This window comes from Bombina bombina, chromosome 6, assembly GCF_027579735.1.
Source record: "Bombina bombina isolate aBomBom1 chromosome 6, aBomBom1.pri, whole genome shotgun sequence".
Lineage (NCBI taxonomy): Eukaryota > Metazoa > Chordata > Amphibia > Anura > Bombinatoridae > Bombina > Bombina bombina.
The window spans coordinates 165941016-165960689 of record NC_069504.1 but is presented as its reverse complement, the minus strand read 5'-3'; the positions used below and the strand labels follow the sequence as shown (position 1 = coordinate 165960689).

General features: G+C 40.1%; 1 protein-coding gene across 1 annotated transcript in view; it reads right to left on the bottom strand.

Moving 5' to 3' along the window:
• The window catches only part of LOC128664991 (V-type proton ATPase subunit S1-like), a 97151-nt gene that overhangs the window by 9636 nt on the left and 67841 nt on the right, over positions 1-19674 (bottom strand). The window contains exons 7-8 of the mRNA XM_053719768.1: positions 19350-19597; positions 17065-17118 (exon numbers count right to left, since the gene is read on the bottom strand). Coding sequence (XP_053575743.1) covers positions 17065-17118; positions 19350-19597 — 302 coding nt within the window. The remainder of the gene's footprint in view (positions 1-17064; positions 17119-19349; positions 19598-19674) is intronic.

Here is a 19674-nt window from a genome sequence, read left to right as displayed (position 1 = left end):
GTGGGCGGGACTCAGGAGCGCTCAAGTGAGTTGAAGGGAGCTGGATATTTGGCAGGCGAGTGCAGAGTGGGAGTTCCATGTCCGGATTGTTTGCAGGCTCTTCCTACAGGCTGCGGTAAGATGGAAACTGTTAATGGCTGTCAGGAGTGTCTCAGTTGGAAGGAGACTGATTACTCTGCGGGGGCAAGTATAGCGGATCAAAGTCATCTTCTGGATGGAGCCGATCAGGGCTTTAGCCCAAAAATAAACTTAAAAGTCGCAGAACTCACTGTTATTAGGCAGTCACCATCCTGTTCTTATGTGTATAACGGATGCTGCAAAGCTTCAACACCCGCTGTGCGGGACCGCACATCTTCAGGGATTCCTGACATATCAGCCGCAGCAGCCTAAGGACAGCTCTCCCTGTGACAGCATAGCTGGGGCAGTGCATTCTAAGCGAGATGCGTTCAGTGTAGAAGAGCACACTGTATATGTGAAAGACAGTATGGACACACTTCAAATCTTAAAACGGCTCCTGTGGAAGGCCGGAGTGGGTTATACCCCTGGTCCCTCTCTGGATATAGCAGTGAAAGCAGTATCTCGACTTTCAAACAAGCTACTATATTACTTTAGAATCATTTGCCTCAAAGTACATTATATCGTGAAGTTCTGATTCAGGATGGGTGACTTTTTGTGTTACATGATCACTACAATGCTGCACAGACATTTTTGACGACTTTACAGTCTGAACTTTGGGACTGAGCAGTCTATTACATTAAGCTTTGATCATAGTTTTATTAAATCCTCTACACATCTCTCTAGTATCTAAAAAGAGGTCTCTCACTGGAACAATGGCCCTTATTTTTCATTTTGCATTTTCTAATTAACATATACTCTAAAGATCTGGTGTCATAGTCTCTCACTGCCAGCTCATAACACACATTGCATATAGATTTTGAATGAGAAGCTAGCTTTTGCAGAAATCCTATATTGAAATGTACTGACTTATGAAACCTGTATATATTCTTATGATAGAAATTTGCTTTGATCTAAAAGTCACATAACCTTTATTACTCCTTTTTTACAGCTGTTTCCTATGATGATGCTACTCTAATCCTCATGCCAGAATTTATTACAGTGCTTTGCAGGTGTTTGCTCCCTAACAAGAATCACTAGATATTTTTTCTAAGGTTATATGTTTATTTAATGGGTTTATTAGCTAGATCCTATACTGAGTCCTGTGGCTCCTGCTTAAGATTTGTAGCACCACCACTGATTGGCACCTTATTTTGGGGTCTCACACCCTAACCCTACATCTGACCTATGCCCCTACCCCAGCACTTTAAAACTCAGATTTTAGTGTCTATCACTCATATGCCCTTTGGCTTGGCCTATGCAAATTTGACTTTCATGAGCCTTACAGGCATTGAAATTCTGCCATTGCCAATTAGGTATAGGATAAAGCGAAACGTGCATTACTGTTATTTGCCTGTCTTATTTAGGGTTACATTTTATGCAGTGTTCAATCGATTCATTTCTATTATTGTTAGTTGTCCCTCGAGTGGTTTAATAGTGCCTCTTATGTTTTGTTACTGGTTCACTCTTGTTTCTGGAATATATCCTTCTGAATCTTTAAATAATCTCAGGTTACTATACAATATGTGCTTTTGGATTGTGTGAAAGGTATAGCTATATTTACCCACCTGTTATTAAATGATTATGGTATGTAATACGCTTACTAAATGGCAGAGATCCCAAAGCAATATGTAATTATCAATAGTTTAAGTTCACATAGCTCTCTTATACCAATGACACTGAGATCTGTTATGTATGTTTTTCCTATGTTTGCTACCTGTGCTTAAGGCATTTTATTTAGAGATATTTCCATCTCCCCCGTTACAGGGGAACCTTTTTTACAAAATTCCGCCTATGTTCTCTGCTAATAAGGGCATACCCCCTGTGTAGAATTTATTGGTAGCACAAATTTTCTGTTCCTGTTGAGCTCCTCTCTTTCCTTTCCCGCAGGTACTTGTTGCCTGCGGGTCATATCCATATTCCTTTCTCCCACATCGCCTTTTGGTGGCACTTCCCCTGGAGAGGAGCTCATCCAGAAGTCCTCTATATTCCATACTCCCTAATATTCTCCTCTCTCGCACAACTCGGTCAAGAGTTACCCTTATTCAATTTATAGAAATTCCTTGTTGTAAAGTATATTTCTATGGGTATTTTTGTAGTGTCATAGGCACTTTATTTTTGAACTACACAATATTCAGTAGACCCATTTTAGATATCTCCACCCTCCCTCCCCCCTCCCTTTTTTTCCCCCTTCTTCCATACTCTGAGCGGTGCTTACCCGCTGTTTTGTCCCCTACGCCCCCCTATCTATCATAAAGCCCATAAGTGGCTCTCCTTCAGGCTACCATACCGATTAATTTATCCCAACTGAAATGGCCCATGAGTGGCCTGCTAATTAGTCTGTTAAATTAAGATGGAAAAAATATAAAACAGAGGTTTGGTTAGCCTCGCTCTTACTATATATATACGCTACCTTGCAAATGTTATTGTTCTGTATATATTGACATGTTTACTGTTGATATTATGAGGCGAAATATGCTTATTTTTTGTTGTATGCTTTATAAAACCTCAATAAAAAATTATAAAAAAAAAAAAAAAAAAAACATTAAACATGGCTGATACACACTGGAAGAATGATGAGCTGATATTTCAAAACTAGAAATTATGGGTAATCCATGCCCCACATATAGTAGGTTCAGCCCTTGGTCTGGGTTGGTTGATATTTACAATGTGTAAAACAGAGTGATGTAAACGATAAACACAAAGTTCAAAACCCAATGATGTATACAAAAGGTGAATTGGCAGTCCATGCCCCACATATAGGGGGTCAACCTTTGGTCTGTATGAGTTATCCACATTGATTAATTGAGTGGTGGATGTCCAGCAGCACCTGGCGCAAAGTCCATTATGAAGTGGAGGGCTCAAATGATGTGGATAGAAAAGAGTGAAGAAAAAATTAAAATGCATATGTATGCAAGTATGTGAAGGTCCCCCTGCATCCAGTGCAAAAAGAATAATAAATACAGGCATATGTACTTTGGGTTACTGAGGAGCGCAACCACAATATTTAGCCTATGAAAGTCCCAAAGTACAGTTTAATGTTCAGTCCCTTTGGGGACACGGTGTCCAACACGTAAATCCATCTTGATTCCAATTGTAGTAGCATTCTGGCTCGGTCACCCCCCCTCCTCAATGGTGGAAGGTGATCAATAATCATGCATCGCAAACTTGACAGATTATGTTTCTGTGTGGCAAAATGTCGTGCAACTGGGAGATCGGATTTGCCTTTCTTTAGTGCCTCTCTGATCGAGAATCTGTGGTTGGCCATCCTGTCCTTAAACGGGGTGGTCGTTTTGCCCACATAAAACAAAGAACATGGACAAATCAGTATATAAATGACAAAAGTGCTGTTGCACGTAAGGCAATGTCGTACAGTGTAACGTTTATTCTTGTGTGGGTGTTGAAAAGAGTCTCCTGTCTGCATAGAATTACAGGTGACACATTCACCACATCAAAAACATCCGTTTCTTCTCGGTTGTAACCATGAGTCTATCTGGTGACTACCCTTCGGGTCCGACTTTACAAGCAGGTCTTTGATGTTTTTAGCTCGTCGGTAGACCAGTCTTGCTGGTTTCTGTTTCCACTTAGCCAGGCTTTTGTCTGTTTCAAGGATGTCCCATCTGTTGCAAACAGAATCTTGAATAGTAGAATGTAAGGGAGTGAAAGTTGTGATAAAGTTTAGTTGTTAATCTGTAGTCAGACGTATTTTTTCTCATTATGTGAGTCTCTTGATTAGAGGCCTCCAATACTTGTCTGGCACTGATAATGTCCTTTTTGTCATAGTTTCTTGCTTCTAATTTGACACATGAAGTCAAGTTGAGATGCACATAATTCTTCGTCAGAGTTATTTCTTACTACTCGCGTGAGTTGAGAGGCAATTATCCCCATCTTCTGGTGACGAGGGTGGTAACTAGAGGCTAGCAACAATTAATTCCTATCCGTAGATTTGGTATAAAGTGAGGTACCAAACCTCATAACCTGATCATGTTTTACTTTAAATATATTGAGATCAAGAAAATGTATTTGGTTAACATCATATTCCATCTTGAAACGTATGGGTGTTGTACTATGATTGAGATTGTCAACCCACTTATTTAGATTCTCTACACTACCATTCCATACCAGGAACAAATCATCTATATACCTAGTATACATTTTAATATTAGGATGTTGTATGGGTTTCATTATCTCAAGCTCGTACCATAGCATATAAATGTTAGCATATACAGGGGCCATATTTGACCCCATGGCCGTACCTGCTATTTGAAGATAGTAGGAATTCTCAAAGGAAAAATAGTTTTTTGTAAGGCAAAGTTCCATAAGTTCTAATATGAATTCTAATGGTGGGCCGGTGTAGTTATGATTCCCGGTGGCTATGGATCTGACAGCCTCCAATCCCCCCACATGGGGAATGACAGTGTAGAGGCTGTCAACATCCATAGTCACAAGTATATCCTCATCAGTAAGTGTAGCACATTCATTAAGTTTTCTAATCCTAGAAGTGGAGTCTTGCAATTAGGTAAAAGAATTGCTAACTATCGGTTGAAGATGATAGTCAATATATTGTGCAAGTCCTGAGCAGATAGATTCTGTAGCCGAAACAATCGGCCCCCCCGGGGGGTATGTTAGCAACTTGTATCTTGGATGAAAGATATAATATGGGAGTGCAAAAAAGCAGCGTTCAGCTCTTAACGCAGCCCCATTGTTTTCTATGGGGAAACACTTCCTACGTCTGCACCTAACACCCTAACATGTACCCCGAGTCTCAACACCCCTAACCTTACACTTATTAACCCCTAATCTGCCACCCCCGCTATCGCTGACACCTGCATATTATTATTAACCCCTAATCTGCCGCTCCCTACACCGCCGCAACATACATTATAGTTATGTACCCCTAATCTGCTGCCCCTAACACCGCCGACCCCTATATTATATTTATTAACCCCTAATCTGCCCCCCACAACGTCGCCGCCAGCTACCTACAATAATTAACCTCTAATCTGCCGATCGGAGCTCACCGCTACTATAATAAATGTATTAACCCCTAAAGCCAAGTCTAACCCTAACACTAACACCCCCCTAAGTTCAATATAATTTTTATCTAACGAAATAAATTAACTCTTATTAAATACATTATTCCTATTTAAATCTAAATACTTACCTATAAAATAAACCCTAATATAGCTACAATATAAATTATAATTATATTGTAGCTATTTTAGGATTAATATTTATTTTACAGGCAACTTTGTATTTATTTTAACCAGGTACAATAGCTATTAAATAGTTAATAACTATTTAATAGCTACCTAGTTAAAATAATTACAAAATTACCTGTAAAATAAATCCTAACCTAAGTTACAATTAAACCTAACACTACACTATCAATAAATTAATTAAATACAATTCCTACAAATAAATACAATGAAATAAACTAACTAAAGTACAAAAAATAAAAAAGAACTAAGTTACAAAAAATAAAAAAATATTTACAAACATTAGAAAAATATTACAACAATTTTAAACTAATTACACCTACTCTAAGCCCCCTAATAAAATAACAAAGACCCCCAAAATAAAAAAATGCCCTACCCTATTCTAAATTACAAAAGTTCAAAGCTCTTTTACCTTACCAGCCCTTAAAAGGGCCCTTTGCGGGGCATGCCCCAAAGAATTCAGCTCTTTTGCCTGTAAAAAAAAAAACATACAATACCCCCCCCAACATTACAACCCACCATCCACATACCCCTAATCTAACCCAAACCCCCTTAAATAAACCTAACACTAAGCCCCTGAAGATCTTCCTACCTTGTCTTCACCATGCCAGGTATCACAGATCGTTCCAGGCTCCGAAATCTTCATCCAAGCCCAAGCGGGGGCTAGACATCCATCATCCGGCTGAAGTCTTCTATCAAGCGACGGCTGAAGAAGTCCAGAAGAGGCTCCAAAATCTTCATCCTATCCGGGAAGAAGAGTAGATCCGGACCGGCAACCATCTTCTTCAAAGCGGCATCTTCTATCTTCATCCGATGAGGACCGGCTCCATCTTGAAGACCTCCACCGCGGACCCATCTTCTTCTTCCGACGACTTCCCGACGAATGGATGACCCTTAAAGGAACCGTCATTCGTCGGAAGAAGAAGATGGGTCCGCGGTGTAGGTCTTCAAGATGGAGCCGGTCCTCATCGGATGAAGATAGAAGATGCCGCTTGGAAGAAGATGGTTGCCGGTCCGGATCTACTCTTCTTCCCGGATAGGATGAAGACTTTGGAGCCTCTTCTGGACTTCTTCAGCCGTCGCTTGATAGAAGACTTCAGCCGGATGATGGATGTCTAGCCCCCGCTTGGGCTTGGATGAAGATTTCAGAGCCTGGAACGATCGGCGATACCTGGCATGGTGAAGACAAGGTAGGAAGATCTTCAGGGGCTTAGTGTTAGGTTTATTTAATGGGGGTTTGGGTTAGATTAGGGGTATGTGGGTGGTGGGATGTAATGTTGGGGGGGGTATTGTATGTTTTTTTTTTACAGGCAAAAAAGAGCTGAATTCTTTGGGGCATGCCCCGCAAAGGGACCTTTTAAGGGCTGGTAAGGTAAAAGAGCTTTGAACTTTTGTAATTTAGAATAGGGTAGGGCATTTTTTTTTATTTTGGGGGTCTTTGTTATTTTATTAGGGGGCTTAGAGTAGGTGTAATTAGTTTAAAATTGTTGTAATTTTTTTCTAATGTTTGTAAATATTTTTTTATTTTTTGTAACTTAGTTCTTTTTTATTTTTTGTACTTTAGTTAGTTTATTTAATTGTATTTATTTGTAGGAATTGTATTTAATTTATTTATTGATAGTGTAGTGTTAGGTTTAATTGTAACTTAGGTTAGGATTTATTTACAGGTAATTTTGTAATTATTTTAACTAGGTAGCTATTAAATAGTTATTAACTATTTAATAGCTATTGTACCTGGTTAAAATAATTACAAAGTTGCCTGTAAAATAAATATTAATCCTAAAATAGCTACAATATAATTATAATTTATATTGTAGCTATATTAGGGTTTATTTTACAGGTAAGTATTTAGATTTAAATAGGAATAATTTATTTAAGAAGAGTTAATTTATTTTGTTAGATAAAAATTATATTGAACTTAGGGGGGTGTTAGTGTTAGGGTTAGACTTAGCTTTAGGGGTTAATACATTTATTATAGTAGCGGTGAGCTCCGATCGGCAGATTAGGGGTTAATTATTGCAGGTAGCTGGCGGCGACGTTGTGGGGGGCAGATTAGGGGTTAATAAATATTATGTAGGTGTCGGTGATGTTAGGGGCAGCAGATTAGGGGTACATAGGGATAATGTAGCTGGCGGCGGTGTACGGAGCGGCAGATTAGGGGTTAAAAAATTTTAAGAGAGTGGCGGCGATGTGGGGGGACCTCGGTTTAGGGGTACATAGGTAGTTTATGGGTGTTAGTGTACTTTAGAGCACAGTAGTTAAGAGCTTTATAAACCGGCGTTAGCCCAGAAAGCTCTTAACTACTGACTTTTTTCTGCGGTTGGAGTTTTGACGTTAGATTTCTAACGCTCACTTCAGCCACAACTCTAAATACCAGCGTTAGAAAGATCCCATTGAAAAGATAGGATACGCAATTGACGTAAGGGGATCTGCGGTATGGAAAAGTTGCGGCTGGAAAGTGAGCGTTAGACCCTTTAATGACTGGCTCCAAATACCAGAGGGCGGTAAAAACCAGCGTTAGGAGCCTCTAACGCTGGTTTTGACGGCTACCGCCCAACTCTAAATCTAGGCCTAAGATAGCTACAATATAATTATTATTTATATTGTAGCTATATTAGGGTTTATTTTAAAGGTAAGTATTTAGTTTTAAATAGGATTAATTTAGTTAATAAGAGAAATATTATTTAGATTTATTTAATTAATATTTAAGTTAGGGGGGGTGTTAGGGTTAGTGTTAGACTTAGGTTTAGGGGTTAATAATTTTATTACAGTGGCGGCGGTGTGGGGGGGCAGTATAGGGGTTAATACATTTATTATAGGTGGCGACAGTGTAGGGGGAGCAGATTAGGGGTTAATAAGTTTAATATAGGTTGCAGCGGGGTCTTGGAGCGGCGGTTTAGGGATTAAACTATTTATTTAGTTGCGGCGAGGTCCGGGATCGTCAGGATAGGGGTTAATAACTATTATAGAGGGCGGCAGTATAGGGGGGGCAGGATAGGGGTTACTAGGTATAATGTAGGTGGCGGCGGTGTCCGGGAGCGGCGGTTTAGGGGTTAATACATTTATAAGAGTTGCGGCGGGGTCTAGGAATGGCGGTTTAGGGGTTAATAACTTTATTGAGTTGCGGGGGGCTCCGGGGGCGCCGGTAAAGGGGGTAGAACAGTGTAGTTAGTGTGGGTGCTTAGTGACAGGCTAGCAATAAAGCTGTCAGAAAGCCGAAGAGCAGCGAGACCGGATGAGTGATAACTATCACAGTCCGCTGCTCATCGCCCCGTACTTGGTGCGCGGCTTTTTGACAGCTTTATTGATAACTTAGGCGAAATTTTTCAGGTCTGCGGCGGCGATGGTAGGCGGGCGTATTGAACCGGCAAAGGCAGGTAAAGTAGACGCGTTGATAACTAGGCCCCTATATCTTAAAACAAAGGATGGCTAATAAGACAGAAATTGTTACAGAGGCCTGAATATATGTGTGTATGTGTGTGTGTTTGCATATATATATATATATATATATATATATATATATATATATATATATATATATATATATATATATATATATATATATATATATATATATATATATATATATATATATATATATATACACATATATATATATATACACATATACACACACATACACTGTATATATACACATACATACATATACACACATACACACGTGTGTCTGAAGTCACACTAAATATTCTAGCACAGTTACGGCTTGCACTTGAGAGCAACCTATAACTTTCAGCTTGCAATATGAGCGCTACTTAGCATGGCCACAATATCCATTGAAAGTATAGGTTGCACTAGAGCGATATCAGCCATGCTAACTCTTCTCTGGTTCAGTTATATTACTTATTGCGTCATCTTTCGTGGTTCAGGTAGATCATGCAATTTTAAAACACTTTTAGTTTACTTCTAGTAGCAATTTTTTTTTGTTTTCCTTGGTTGAAGAGTACAGTATATCTAGGTAGGCTCAGGAGCTGCAATGCACTACTTGGAACTAGCTGGCAATTGGTTGCTGCACATAAATCCCTTTTGTTATTGGCTTAACAGATGTGTTCAGCTAGTCTAAGTAGTGCATTGCTGTTCTGGAGCTGGCTATCAACAAAGTACACCAAGAGAATGAAGCAAATGTTATAGAAATAAGCGTAAAGTTGTTTAAATCTGTATGCTGTATGTGAATAATGAAAGGTTAGTTTTGACTTTACTGTGCCTTCAAGAACAGGGAAGATGAGAAAAGATGGAGAATTGAATCCTGGAAAAAAAAACTAAAAGTAAAGTACAAGACAGTCAGAATAATATGCAGCCTGTAAAAATCTAATTATATCATAGACGTTATGAACAAAACAAAGGTGCAAAAAATAAAAAATAATGTAATATGATGCTATAATGACATCAGATAGTAAACAATAAGATCAAAAGCTAGGTGGGTTTATAAATAATTGTAATTGCAGTAAATAAATAACTAAATAAAACTAACCTGGGAAAAGATTAACCAAATATGAAATCTCTGCTAAATATTTAACATTCAATTCTGCAAACCAATTTTTAATTGTTCCCTTGCAATAGTTGAAATAAAAAAACAATTCAATGTTTATTCTAAGAATCAGTATTCAAATGTAATATTCAAGTGTTGAATTTATATATTTGAATTATGGTATCCATGCTATAGAATCATTTAAATGACAAAAATAGTCAAAATGTGTATTTTGACATTAACTCTACTACTCATATGTCTAAATATAGGGATTCAGCCATCGCAAGTGGCAGATGCATCTGCAGAACGTGCCCAGGTGACCTCAGGTTAAAATGAAATAGCATAAGTAGTAGATAAATATGTGTATGCACGTTCAAAAGAGCAACCCATGTTGGAAGAAATGTGCTATGCAAACTGCTGTTTCCATGTTCTGGCTCTTTGTAAAGATATCTATGACAATTACATAGATGTACCAATAATGAAAAATTAAGGAACTGTTTAAGGGAAGAGGTATGAAAGTAAATGCACGCAAGAAGAGAATGGTTAGGATATTCTCAAGCTAAAAAAAAATAAAAAAATCTTGCATTATAAAAAAGGGACAGTAACCACCTTGTACTAAAAATATTTTTCTGAAGTAATTCAGTAAATTAACAGTGTGAACGTTTTTATTTATTTTTTCGGCTGCAAATGTTTTTCAATAGTCAAACTCCATCTTTCATTTGCTTTATTTGGAAGAGCGAATCAAGGCTTTCTTCTGGAGAAGACACAGCTAGGCGTGCTCATAATCGTACTAAAAGATGCTTTGTTTTGCAGGTTATTATCTAATCTTCTCTGCTGAAGCCAATTAGAGACAGATATAGGGCAGGGTTGAGTTTCTGAAGCCTTCCATACGTACATCGAATTCTTAGATATGGGGAACCCACAATATTCGGGCTTACATTGCAGGAAAAAGGAAAAAGTAAAGTACATTGCAAATCTGTAGTACAATGCATATTTAAATATATAACTATATGTTTACTGTCCCTTTAAGACTTTACATATGTACCTGTGATTTTAGAAAATACCAAAATGTATGCTTACCAGATAAATTCCATTCTTTCCTGGCAGGGAAAGTCCACGACTTCATTCCTTACTGTTGGGAAATACAACACCTGGCCACCAGGAGGAGGCAAAGACACCCCAGCCAAAGGCTTAAATATCCCTCCCACTTCCCCGATCCCCCAGTCACTCGGCCAAGGGAACGAGCAAAAGTAGGAGAAACATCATGGTATAAAGGTGCGGGAAGAAAATAAGAAAGGGAGCCGCCCCAAAAAATTCTTACAGGCGGGGTTGTGGACTCTCCCTGCCAGGAAAGAAAGGAAATTATCTGGTAAGCATTAATTTTGTTTTCTTTCCAAAGGCAAGGAGAGTCCATGACTTCATTCCTTATTGTTGGGAAACAATACCCAAGCTCCAGAGGACACTGAATGAATTAACTAGAGGGAACTTAAAAAAAAAAAAGCCAGACGCTAATCTGAGGGCAGCACAGCCTGCGATACCTTCCTCCCAAAAGCTGCTTCAGCCAAAGCAAACACATCAAATTTGTAAATTTTAGAAAAAGTATTTAAAATGTTGAAGGGAGATAAACTATTTAATCATTAAAATGTCCCAAAGGAAATTACAATGGGTACATAAACCCTTTTTAGGGGATAGTGTGCAGACCCTTTAAAAGAGCATATTCAAACACACAAATCTGATCCATTGTGGCTTCGTTCTTAAAAGCCCAGGAAGAAGCAACTGCCCTAGTGAAATGAGCCGTTATCCTCTCAGGAGGCTGCTGACCCGTTGTCTCATAATCTAAGCGGATAAAAATCCTCAACCAAAAAGACAAGGAAGTCACAGTGGCCTTCTGGCCCTTGCACCTACCCGCATAAAGAACAAACAAGGATGATGATTGTCTGAACTCCTTATTAGCCTGAAGTTAAAACTTCAAGGCACGAACAAAATCCAAATTGTGGAGCAATCGTTCCTTTGTAGGAGGAAGGATTTGGACAAAGGGAAAGAACCACAATATCCTGATTGATGTTGCAATCGGACACAACCTTAGGAAGGAACCCTAACATTGTACGTAACACCACCTTGTCAGCATGAAACACAAGGTAAGGGGAAATCACACTGTAAAGCAGAAAGCTCAGAGACTCTGCGAGCTGAGGCAATAGCCAACAAAAACAAAACTTTCCATGATAATAACTTAATATCAACAGAATGCATGGGCTCAAACGAAGCCTGTTGCAAAACAAAAAGAACAAGATTGAGGCTCCAATGTGGAGCACCAGGATTAAATATGTTCTGATTCTAGTCAGAGATTTAACAAAGGATTGCACCCGGAAGATTAGCTAATCTCTTGTGCAACAAGACCTATAAGGCTGAGATCTGGCCCTTCAGAGAGCTGGCAGATAGGACCTTCTCCAAGCCGTCTTGGAGAAAAGATAAAATTCTAGCAACCTTCACTTTGTGCCATGGAAAACTGCATTCCTTACCCCAGTGTAGATAAGTCCTCCACACCTTATGGTAGATACGTAGAGTAACTGGCATGTGAGCCTGAATCAATGTGTCTATGACATTATCGGAGAATCCTCTCTTGGACAGGACTAAACGTTTAATCTCTACGCTGTAAGCCTCAGAGAATCTAGGTTTTGGTGTAGGAAGGGGCCCTGAATTAGAAGGTCTGTCTCATAAGCAAACCTCCAAGGAGGAGACAATGACATTCTCACCATATCTGCAGACCAGGTCCTTCAAGACCAGGATGGAGCTATTAGAATTACTGGAGCTTGCTCCTGTTTGAAGCGAGCCACTACACAAGGGAGCAGAGCTAATGGAGGAAAGAGATATGAGACTGAACCTCCATGGAACTGCCAACGCATCTATTATCTCTGCTTGAGGATCCCTCAATCTCGACCCATATCTGGGTAGCTTGGCATTTAGACGAGATCGAGCTCTGGCATACCGCATCTGAGAAAAATCTCTGCAAGCACCTTGAGGTGGAGAGACCATTCTCCCGGATGAAAGGATTGTCTGCTGAGGAAATCCCCTTCCCAGTTTTCAACCAAGGAATGTGGATAGCTGACAGAAGTCAGTTGTGAGCTTTGGTTCATTGTAAGATTAAGGAAACCTTCATCGCCAGGGAGCTCCTTGTTCCTCCTTGATGGTGGATGTAAGCGACTGAGATTATATTGTCCAATTGAAATCTGATATACTGGGTTGAACCCAGTTGAGGCCATGCTTTTAACGCATGGTGGATTGCTCTTAGTTCCAGAATGTTGATTGGAAGGGAAGATTCTTCCTGAGACCACAGCCCCTGAGCCTTCCTGGGACCTTAGACAGCTCCTTAGCCTGAGAGGCTGGTGTCCGTAGTCAATCTGCCAGGACAATCTCAAGAAGCACGTGCCTATCGACAGGTGATCTTGACAAAGCCACCAAGAGAGAGAGAGCCTCTCGTTAGGTTGTCCAACACAATCGCCTAAGACAGATCTGAATGATTGCCATTCCATTATTATATTATATTATATTCTTAGCGTACATATAGTTGTAGAGGTCTGAGATTAAATCAGGCAAAAGGAATAAATGTCAATACAGGACACCATGAGTCAAATTACTTCCATGAACTGGGCCACCGAAGGTCTTAGAGTGGCCTGGAGAGAGAGACAACTCGCCATTAGTTTGGAAAGTCTTTGATCTGTTCTCATGTGGACTGAGTCCAGAAAAACCACCCTGATACTGGGAACCAGAGAACTGTTTTCTAAGTTTATCTTCCATCTATGTGATCGAAGCAGATTCAGAAGAGTTTTCTTATGTGCTTTTGCCAAAGGAAAAGAAGGAGCCTAAACCAAGATATCGTCCAGGTAAGGGGCTACCACAATACCTTTAGATCTGGCTATGGCTAGAAGAGTGCCCAGAACTTTTGTGAATATCCTTGGAGCAGTAGCTAAGCCAAACAGCAGAGCTATGAACAAGAAATGCTGATCCAGAAACGCAAATCTCAGGAACTGAAAGTGATCTTGATGAATCGGGACATGCAGGTATGCATCATTCAGATCTATTTTAGTCATGAATTGTCCCTCCTGTATTAGAGGGAGAATCGATCTGATGGTCTCCATTTTGAAGGAAGAGACTCTGAGAAATGTGTTGAGACACTTTAACTCTAAAATTGGTCGGAAAGTTCCCTCCTTCTTGGGAACCATGAAGAGGTTGGAATCGAACCCTAGTCCTCTTTCTGAGGTGGGTACCAGGACTATTACTCCCAAGGAAGATAGATCCTGGATGCAATCTAAAAAGCCTGCCCTCTTCTCTGGTCTTGAAGATATCCTGGAGAGGAGGAACCTGACCCTGGGAGGATGAGATGTGAATCTTATTCTGTATCCTTGACATACAACTTCTAACACCCAAGGATCCTGTACGCCCTGAAACAAGGCGTCTGAGAAAACAAAAAACAGTCTTCTGCCCCCTACTCAATCTGATCCCAGATTGGGGGCCGTCCCTTCATGCAGATTTGTTATCTGCAAGTTTCTTAGTCTGGGAAGGTTTCCAAGAGCCCTTGGACTGCTTGTGTTTGGAAGAAGATTGAATTCTCTAGGGGTTGTCTGAACGAAAGGAAAGGAAAGAAAATTGGAAGACTGACATCCCTTAGATATGTTCTTGTCCTGGGGAAGGAAGTCTCCTTTTCCCCCAGTAACAGTAGAAATGATGGAGTCCAATCCTGGACCAAATAAAATCTTCCCCTTAAATGGAAGAGAAAGTAGTCTGGATTTAGAGGTCATATCTGCTGACCAAGACTTCAACCAGGGGGCCCTTCGAGCTAGGACCGCAAAACCTGAAGCTTTGGCATTCAGGCATACAATCTGCGTTCGCATCACAGATAAATGAATTGGCAATTCTCAAAGGCTTAATCCTATCTTGAATCTCTTCAAGAAGAGACTCCACCTCAATAAGTTCTGACAGAGAGTTACACCAATAGGTAGATGCTCCCGCAAAAAGCAGCGACCGCAGCTGCGGGCTAAAAAAAAAAAAGAAAAGATATCCCATATGTTGAAACATCCTTCTTAAATAACCCTCTAGCTTTTTGTCCATAGGTTCCATAAAAGAGGAGCTATCCTCTAGGGGGATAGTAGTGCGCTTGGTGAGCGTAGAAATGGCTCCATCCACCTTAGGAATGGAATTCCATAATTCCAGATGCGATTCGGGAACTGGAAATAATTTTTTAAAAAGGTAGAAGAAAGGGAGAAAGAGTCCCAATCTTCTCCCATTCATTGGAAATAATGTTTGCCATGCAAACAGACCGGGAAGGTCTGTGGAGCCTTCTTGTCCTCATAGACTATCTAGCTTCGGAATTGTCGGTTCTTAAGGAAGCTTAGCCTCAGGAACCTCCAAGGTAGATAAGACTTCATTTAAAGGAAGCGCAGGTGTTTGATTTTAAAGGGACAGTCTACACCAGAGTTGTTATTGTTTAAAAAGATAGATAATCCCTTTATTACACATTCCCCAGTTTTGCATAACCAACACTGTTATATTAATCTATGCTTTACCTCTGTGATTGCCTTGTATCTAAGCCTCTGCAGACTGCCCCCTTATCTCAGTGCTTTTGACAGACAGGCAGTTTAGCCAATCAGTGCAGACTCCTAAATAACTCCACGGGAATGAGCACAATGATATCTATATGACACACATGAACTAGTACTGTCTGTGAAAAACTTTCAAAATGCTCTGAGCCTACCTAGGTTTAGCTTTTCAAAAATACCACCAAGGTAACAAAGCAAATTTAATGATAAAAGTCAATTGGAAAGTTGTTTAAAATTGCATGCCCTATCTGAATCATGAAAGTTTAATTTGACTAGACTATCCCTTTAAATCTGAAGGAAGGCTCCTCAGAGGGAGTAGGTTTAGCTTCTGAAACCTCTGACGCCCTCAGATGCCGCCGAGGTTAAATCCTCCTCAGATAGATGAGACATACTAGCTAAGTCAGACTGAAAGTTAGATTACTCTAGGTCTGTAGAGCTACATTTAACCTTTAGCTTACGTTTTCCAGGGATAGGTCAGGCACTTAGGGCCGCAGACACAGCAGACTGTAACTGCGTCTTGAAGTCCGCTGGAAAAATAAAAACCTCCTACAGGAGGTATAGGCGTGCCGCGGGGACTGCATGTGACACAGGGTTAAAACCATGATGTGGAGAGAGGGTAGGCATCTCCTGGACAGCAGAGTCCTGGGAGGTTGACGGCTCAGATTGGCTAGATTTGTTAGAAGGGATAACGTTTTTTGCTCCCTTTCTGGACTTTAAAACATCCCCTATACAAATTGAACAGAGTTTCGCAGGGGGACAGACCAAGGTCTCCTTGCAATATAGGCATGCATTGGAAATGACTACAGATTGGACAGATCCCTCTGAGGGATCAGCCACAGAGTGCTCCATAGTTATATCGTTCCGATCACATGACTGCAATTAGGTGCGGCCCCTGCCAAGCGCGTGAAAGAATTAAAGCTGTACAGTATTTAGAAAAAAAAATAAAAAAACATTCCGTTTCCACTGTCTCTGTTCTGAAAGCCCTGAGCCCACATCCAGACCCCTCACAGTTGCACTATTAAAATCAGCACACTAAGTCCCATACTGTTCAACTGTCTCCATATATAAGGAGAATAACGATGCCAGATCCTATTGGGGCATAACGTGTCACACTGTAACCGGAGGTGTCCCTTATTAGCCTTAGGGGAAGGGAAACACTACTAGGTGCTGTCCCCTAATAATAAAAAAGTTACTTACCCCCAGGATCGATGCTGTGGAACAGACACAGCCCTTCAGTGTGTGACAGGTACTTAAGATGTTCTGACAGAGACCTGAGTGAAAAGGGGAAGACAGTGTAGCTCATCAACACTGTATTCCCAGGAGCTGTATCTCTAGACTCTAAACTTTCATCAATACTCTCACAGAGATTTACACGATTACTTCAAGCTCCAGTCCTCTTGAAGGGAAAATACCCATTAAAAAGGACCATCTTCTTTCTTCTAGCACTTCTTTGCCTTTCATCACTAGAGGATGGCAGAGAATGACTGGGGGGATGGGGAAGTTGAAGGGATATTTAAGCGGAGGTGTCTCTGCCTTCTCCTGGTGGCCAGGTGTTGTATTTCCCAACAGCAAGGAATGAAGTCGTGGACTTTCCCTGCCTTTGGAAAGAAAAAGAAAAAACAATAGGTTTGTTTTGCAATCACCAACCTACCTTATTTCCAAGCTTTCAAGATCATGTCCGGGTGATGAATAAATTAAAGACAATCTAAAAAGGAACAGAAAAAAAGCTTTAGGTCACTCGTTTTGAAATTACTCGTTTTTAGAACACCAAGGCTTTTGTTAGTCATGCTTTATTGGGACAGAAACTATAGGACAGTTGAGTAATAGAGGTATTTGTAGAATACAAAAAAAATCTAGATACATAGCAGAATGGTCAATATACATGTGCATGTGGAGGTTTTGTTCACCTCCAAGTGCTGAAGGCAGAGGCTCTTCATGCCACTCGGCTATTTTCGTGGCTGCATTTATTCTTGTGCAACAGCCTTGCACTAAAATCTCAATTTGCAAAGATTTTAGTGGGTTGCTGTTGCAAAAGAATAAAAATGCGACAATGAAAATTGCCGAGCAGCAAGAAGAGCCGCCTTCTTCCGAATTCGAAGTTGAATCAAACCTCTGAATGCATATATCTAATGGTCATAACAGACTGATCAGTGCAATAATAGAACGCTCTAATTCATTACACCATAGTATAATTGCATTAGTGTTAGACACATGCATAAGCGCCATGAAAAGAGTACATAGCAGAACACAGCCAGTAATTGGCTATATGCTGCACCTGAAAGGGTTACTGGCCAACATCAGAGGGTGACAAGGGTCACTGGTGCTACTGTTTTTTCTAGTGGCTGCCCTGCCCGCCACATCCTTCCCACAAGGTGGCATAATATTATAATTCAACTATAAACTAATCAGCAATGCCAGTTATCCCTGTAAGAGGACGCCAGATCATAGAAGATTATTTTGATGGCAAACAAGAAATAAAAGACCATGGTCTATGCATATTACCATCTTATGAGCATATGAAGGTTTTTATGATATCACCGTTTGCCCTTTTTAATCCCTTCGGGCCAGGCCAAGTGTTTAACATTGGAAATAAGTTCTGATGCAAACATTTGCTTTAAAAATTAAAATCATACATTGACGATCGCGTGAAGCAAGGGTGGGATCAGATCATGGGGAACTGCCTACGATGATCATCCCGCTCCCCATTCTGAATGTGCAGGAGGTTGCAGGTAGATCGGTTAGGGAGTTCCATGCCATCCTAACAGTGTTAAAGCCCAGTGCTGATAGGATGGCATGGAACATCCCAACAGTGTTAATGGGTTAAACTATACATAGTAAGGTTATATGAGTAGAGAATATGCTCCATTAACAAGCTGTGGATGAAGCTCTGGTGCTCTTTTAGTGCAGGCTCAAGAAAGCCTGCAGCCGATATTTAAGCAGCAGCAGTCTTAAGACCACGTTTTTTTAGCCTCTCCTCCACCTCTGTGCTCATAGTTTAAGCCACCAGAACTAATCTGACCGCAGTGATTGACAGACCCTGCTATCATGCAAGAAGAGGAGGGGGCATTGTGCAACAGCTGCTCCTGCAATTATAAATGCGGGCAGCATCACTCTGCTGCCTGCTCATCACAATCATCATAAGTGGACCAGTTCCCTAGTTGGGAAAATTGTCCTCTTAGTCATTGAAAAATAGAGCCCAATGTATAAGTTGAATAGACTTCTTTGAACAGTTATTTATACATTGTATTAGGCACATGCATCCGGCTGCAAAAAGAGCTGAATTCCATGAGTGGACGCCTTCTTCCACATGTCTACATTGTATAGCTCTCTAGGTTTCTTTCTAAATCACTGAAAACTTGAATAAATCAGAGGGAAACTTAACAACTGTGCACAAGGGAGGCACTACTAATTTATTTCTTTAAATTTAAAAATATAATTTTTCACTAGCCCCGTTTATGAACAACAAAAAATGGATTGCTTCTCCCTACTTTCAGAAGAATGGACATCCCTCAAATTTATAATCAGAAAACATTAAAGGGGCATGAAACACATTTTTTCCTTTCAGGATTCAGATAGAACATACATTTCCAAACAACTTTTTAATTTTACTTCTATTATCAAACCTGCTTTATTCCATTGATATTCTTTGCTGAAGCAGCAGCATTGCACTACTGAGAGCTAGCTGAACAAAGCTAGTCAGCCAATCACAAGAGACAAGTGTGCAATCACCAGCTAGCTCCCACTAGAATAGGATATCTACATATTTTTCAACAGATACCAAGAGAACAAAGTGTATTTGAAAACAGAAGCAAATTTAAAAAAACATGGTCCATCTGAATCAAGTTTAATTTTGACTTTCCTATCTCTTTAAGGGGAAACAAAAGCATTGGGCACCAAACTGTACAGTATAAACAAATAAATACACTTATTACTTACACTGAATAGTTGGAAAAACATCTTGATAACGAGGTGTTTACATTTGTAGCTCCAAATGTCCTGTTGGTTAAGTCAAATTCCTGAGAGGTATTCGCAATTAAACGGATTTTTGTAGCATAAATTATAATACAGTTGGTCATGTTTGGATTTGTCTTATCCGATACATTTAGAGGAGGATATGGAACAGCAGTTTCTGTGGCCAAAAGTTGTCGTCCTATTTTTGGTACCAGATCAACATGAGCAAAAACCTTAAAAATAAAATGCAGTATTTAACACTTGACAGAAATTTGTCCCAACACAACATGCATAGACCCAAAATTCTATA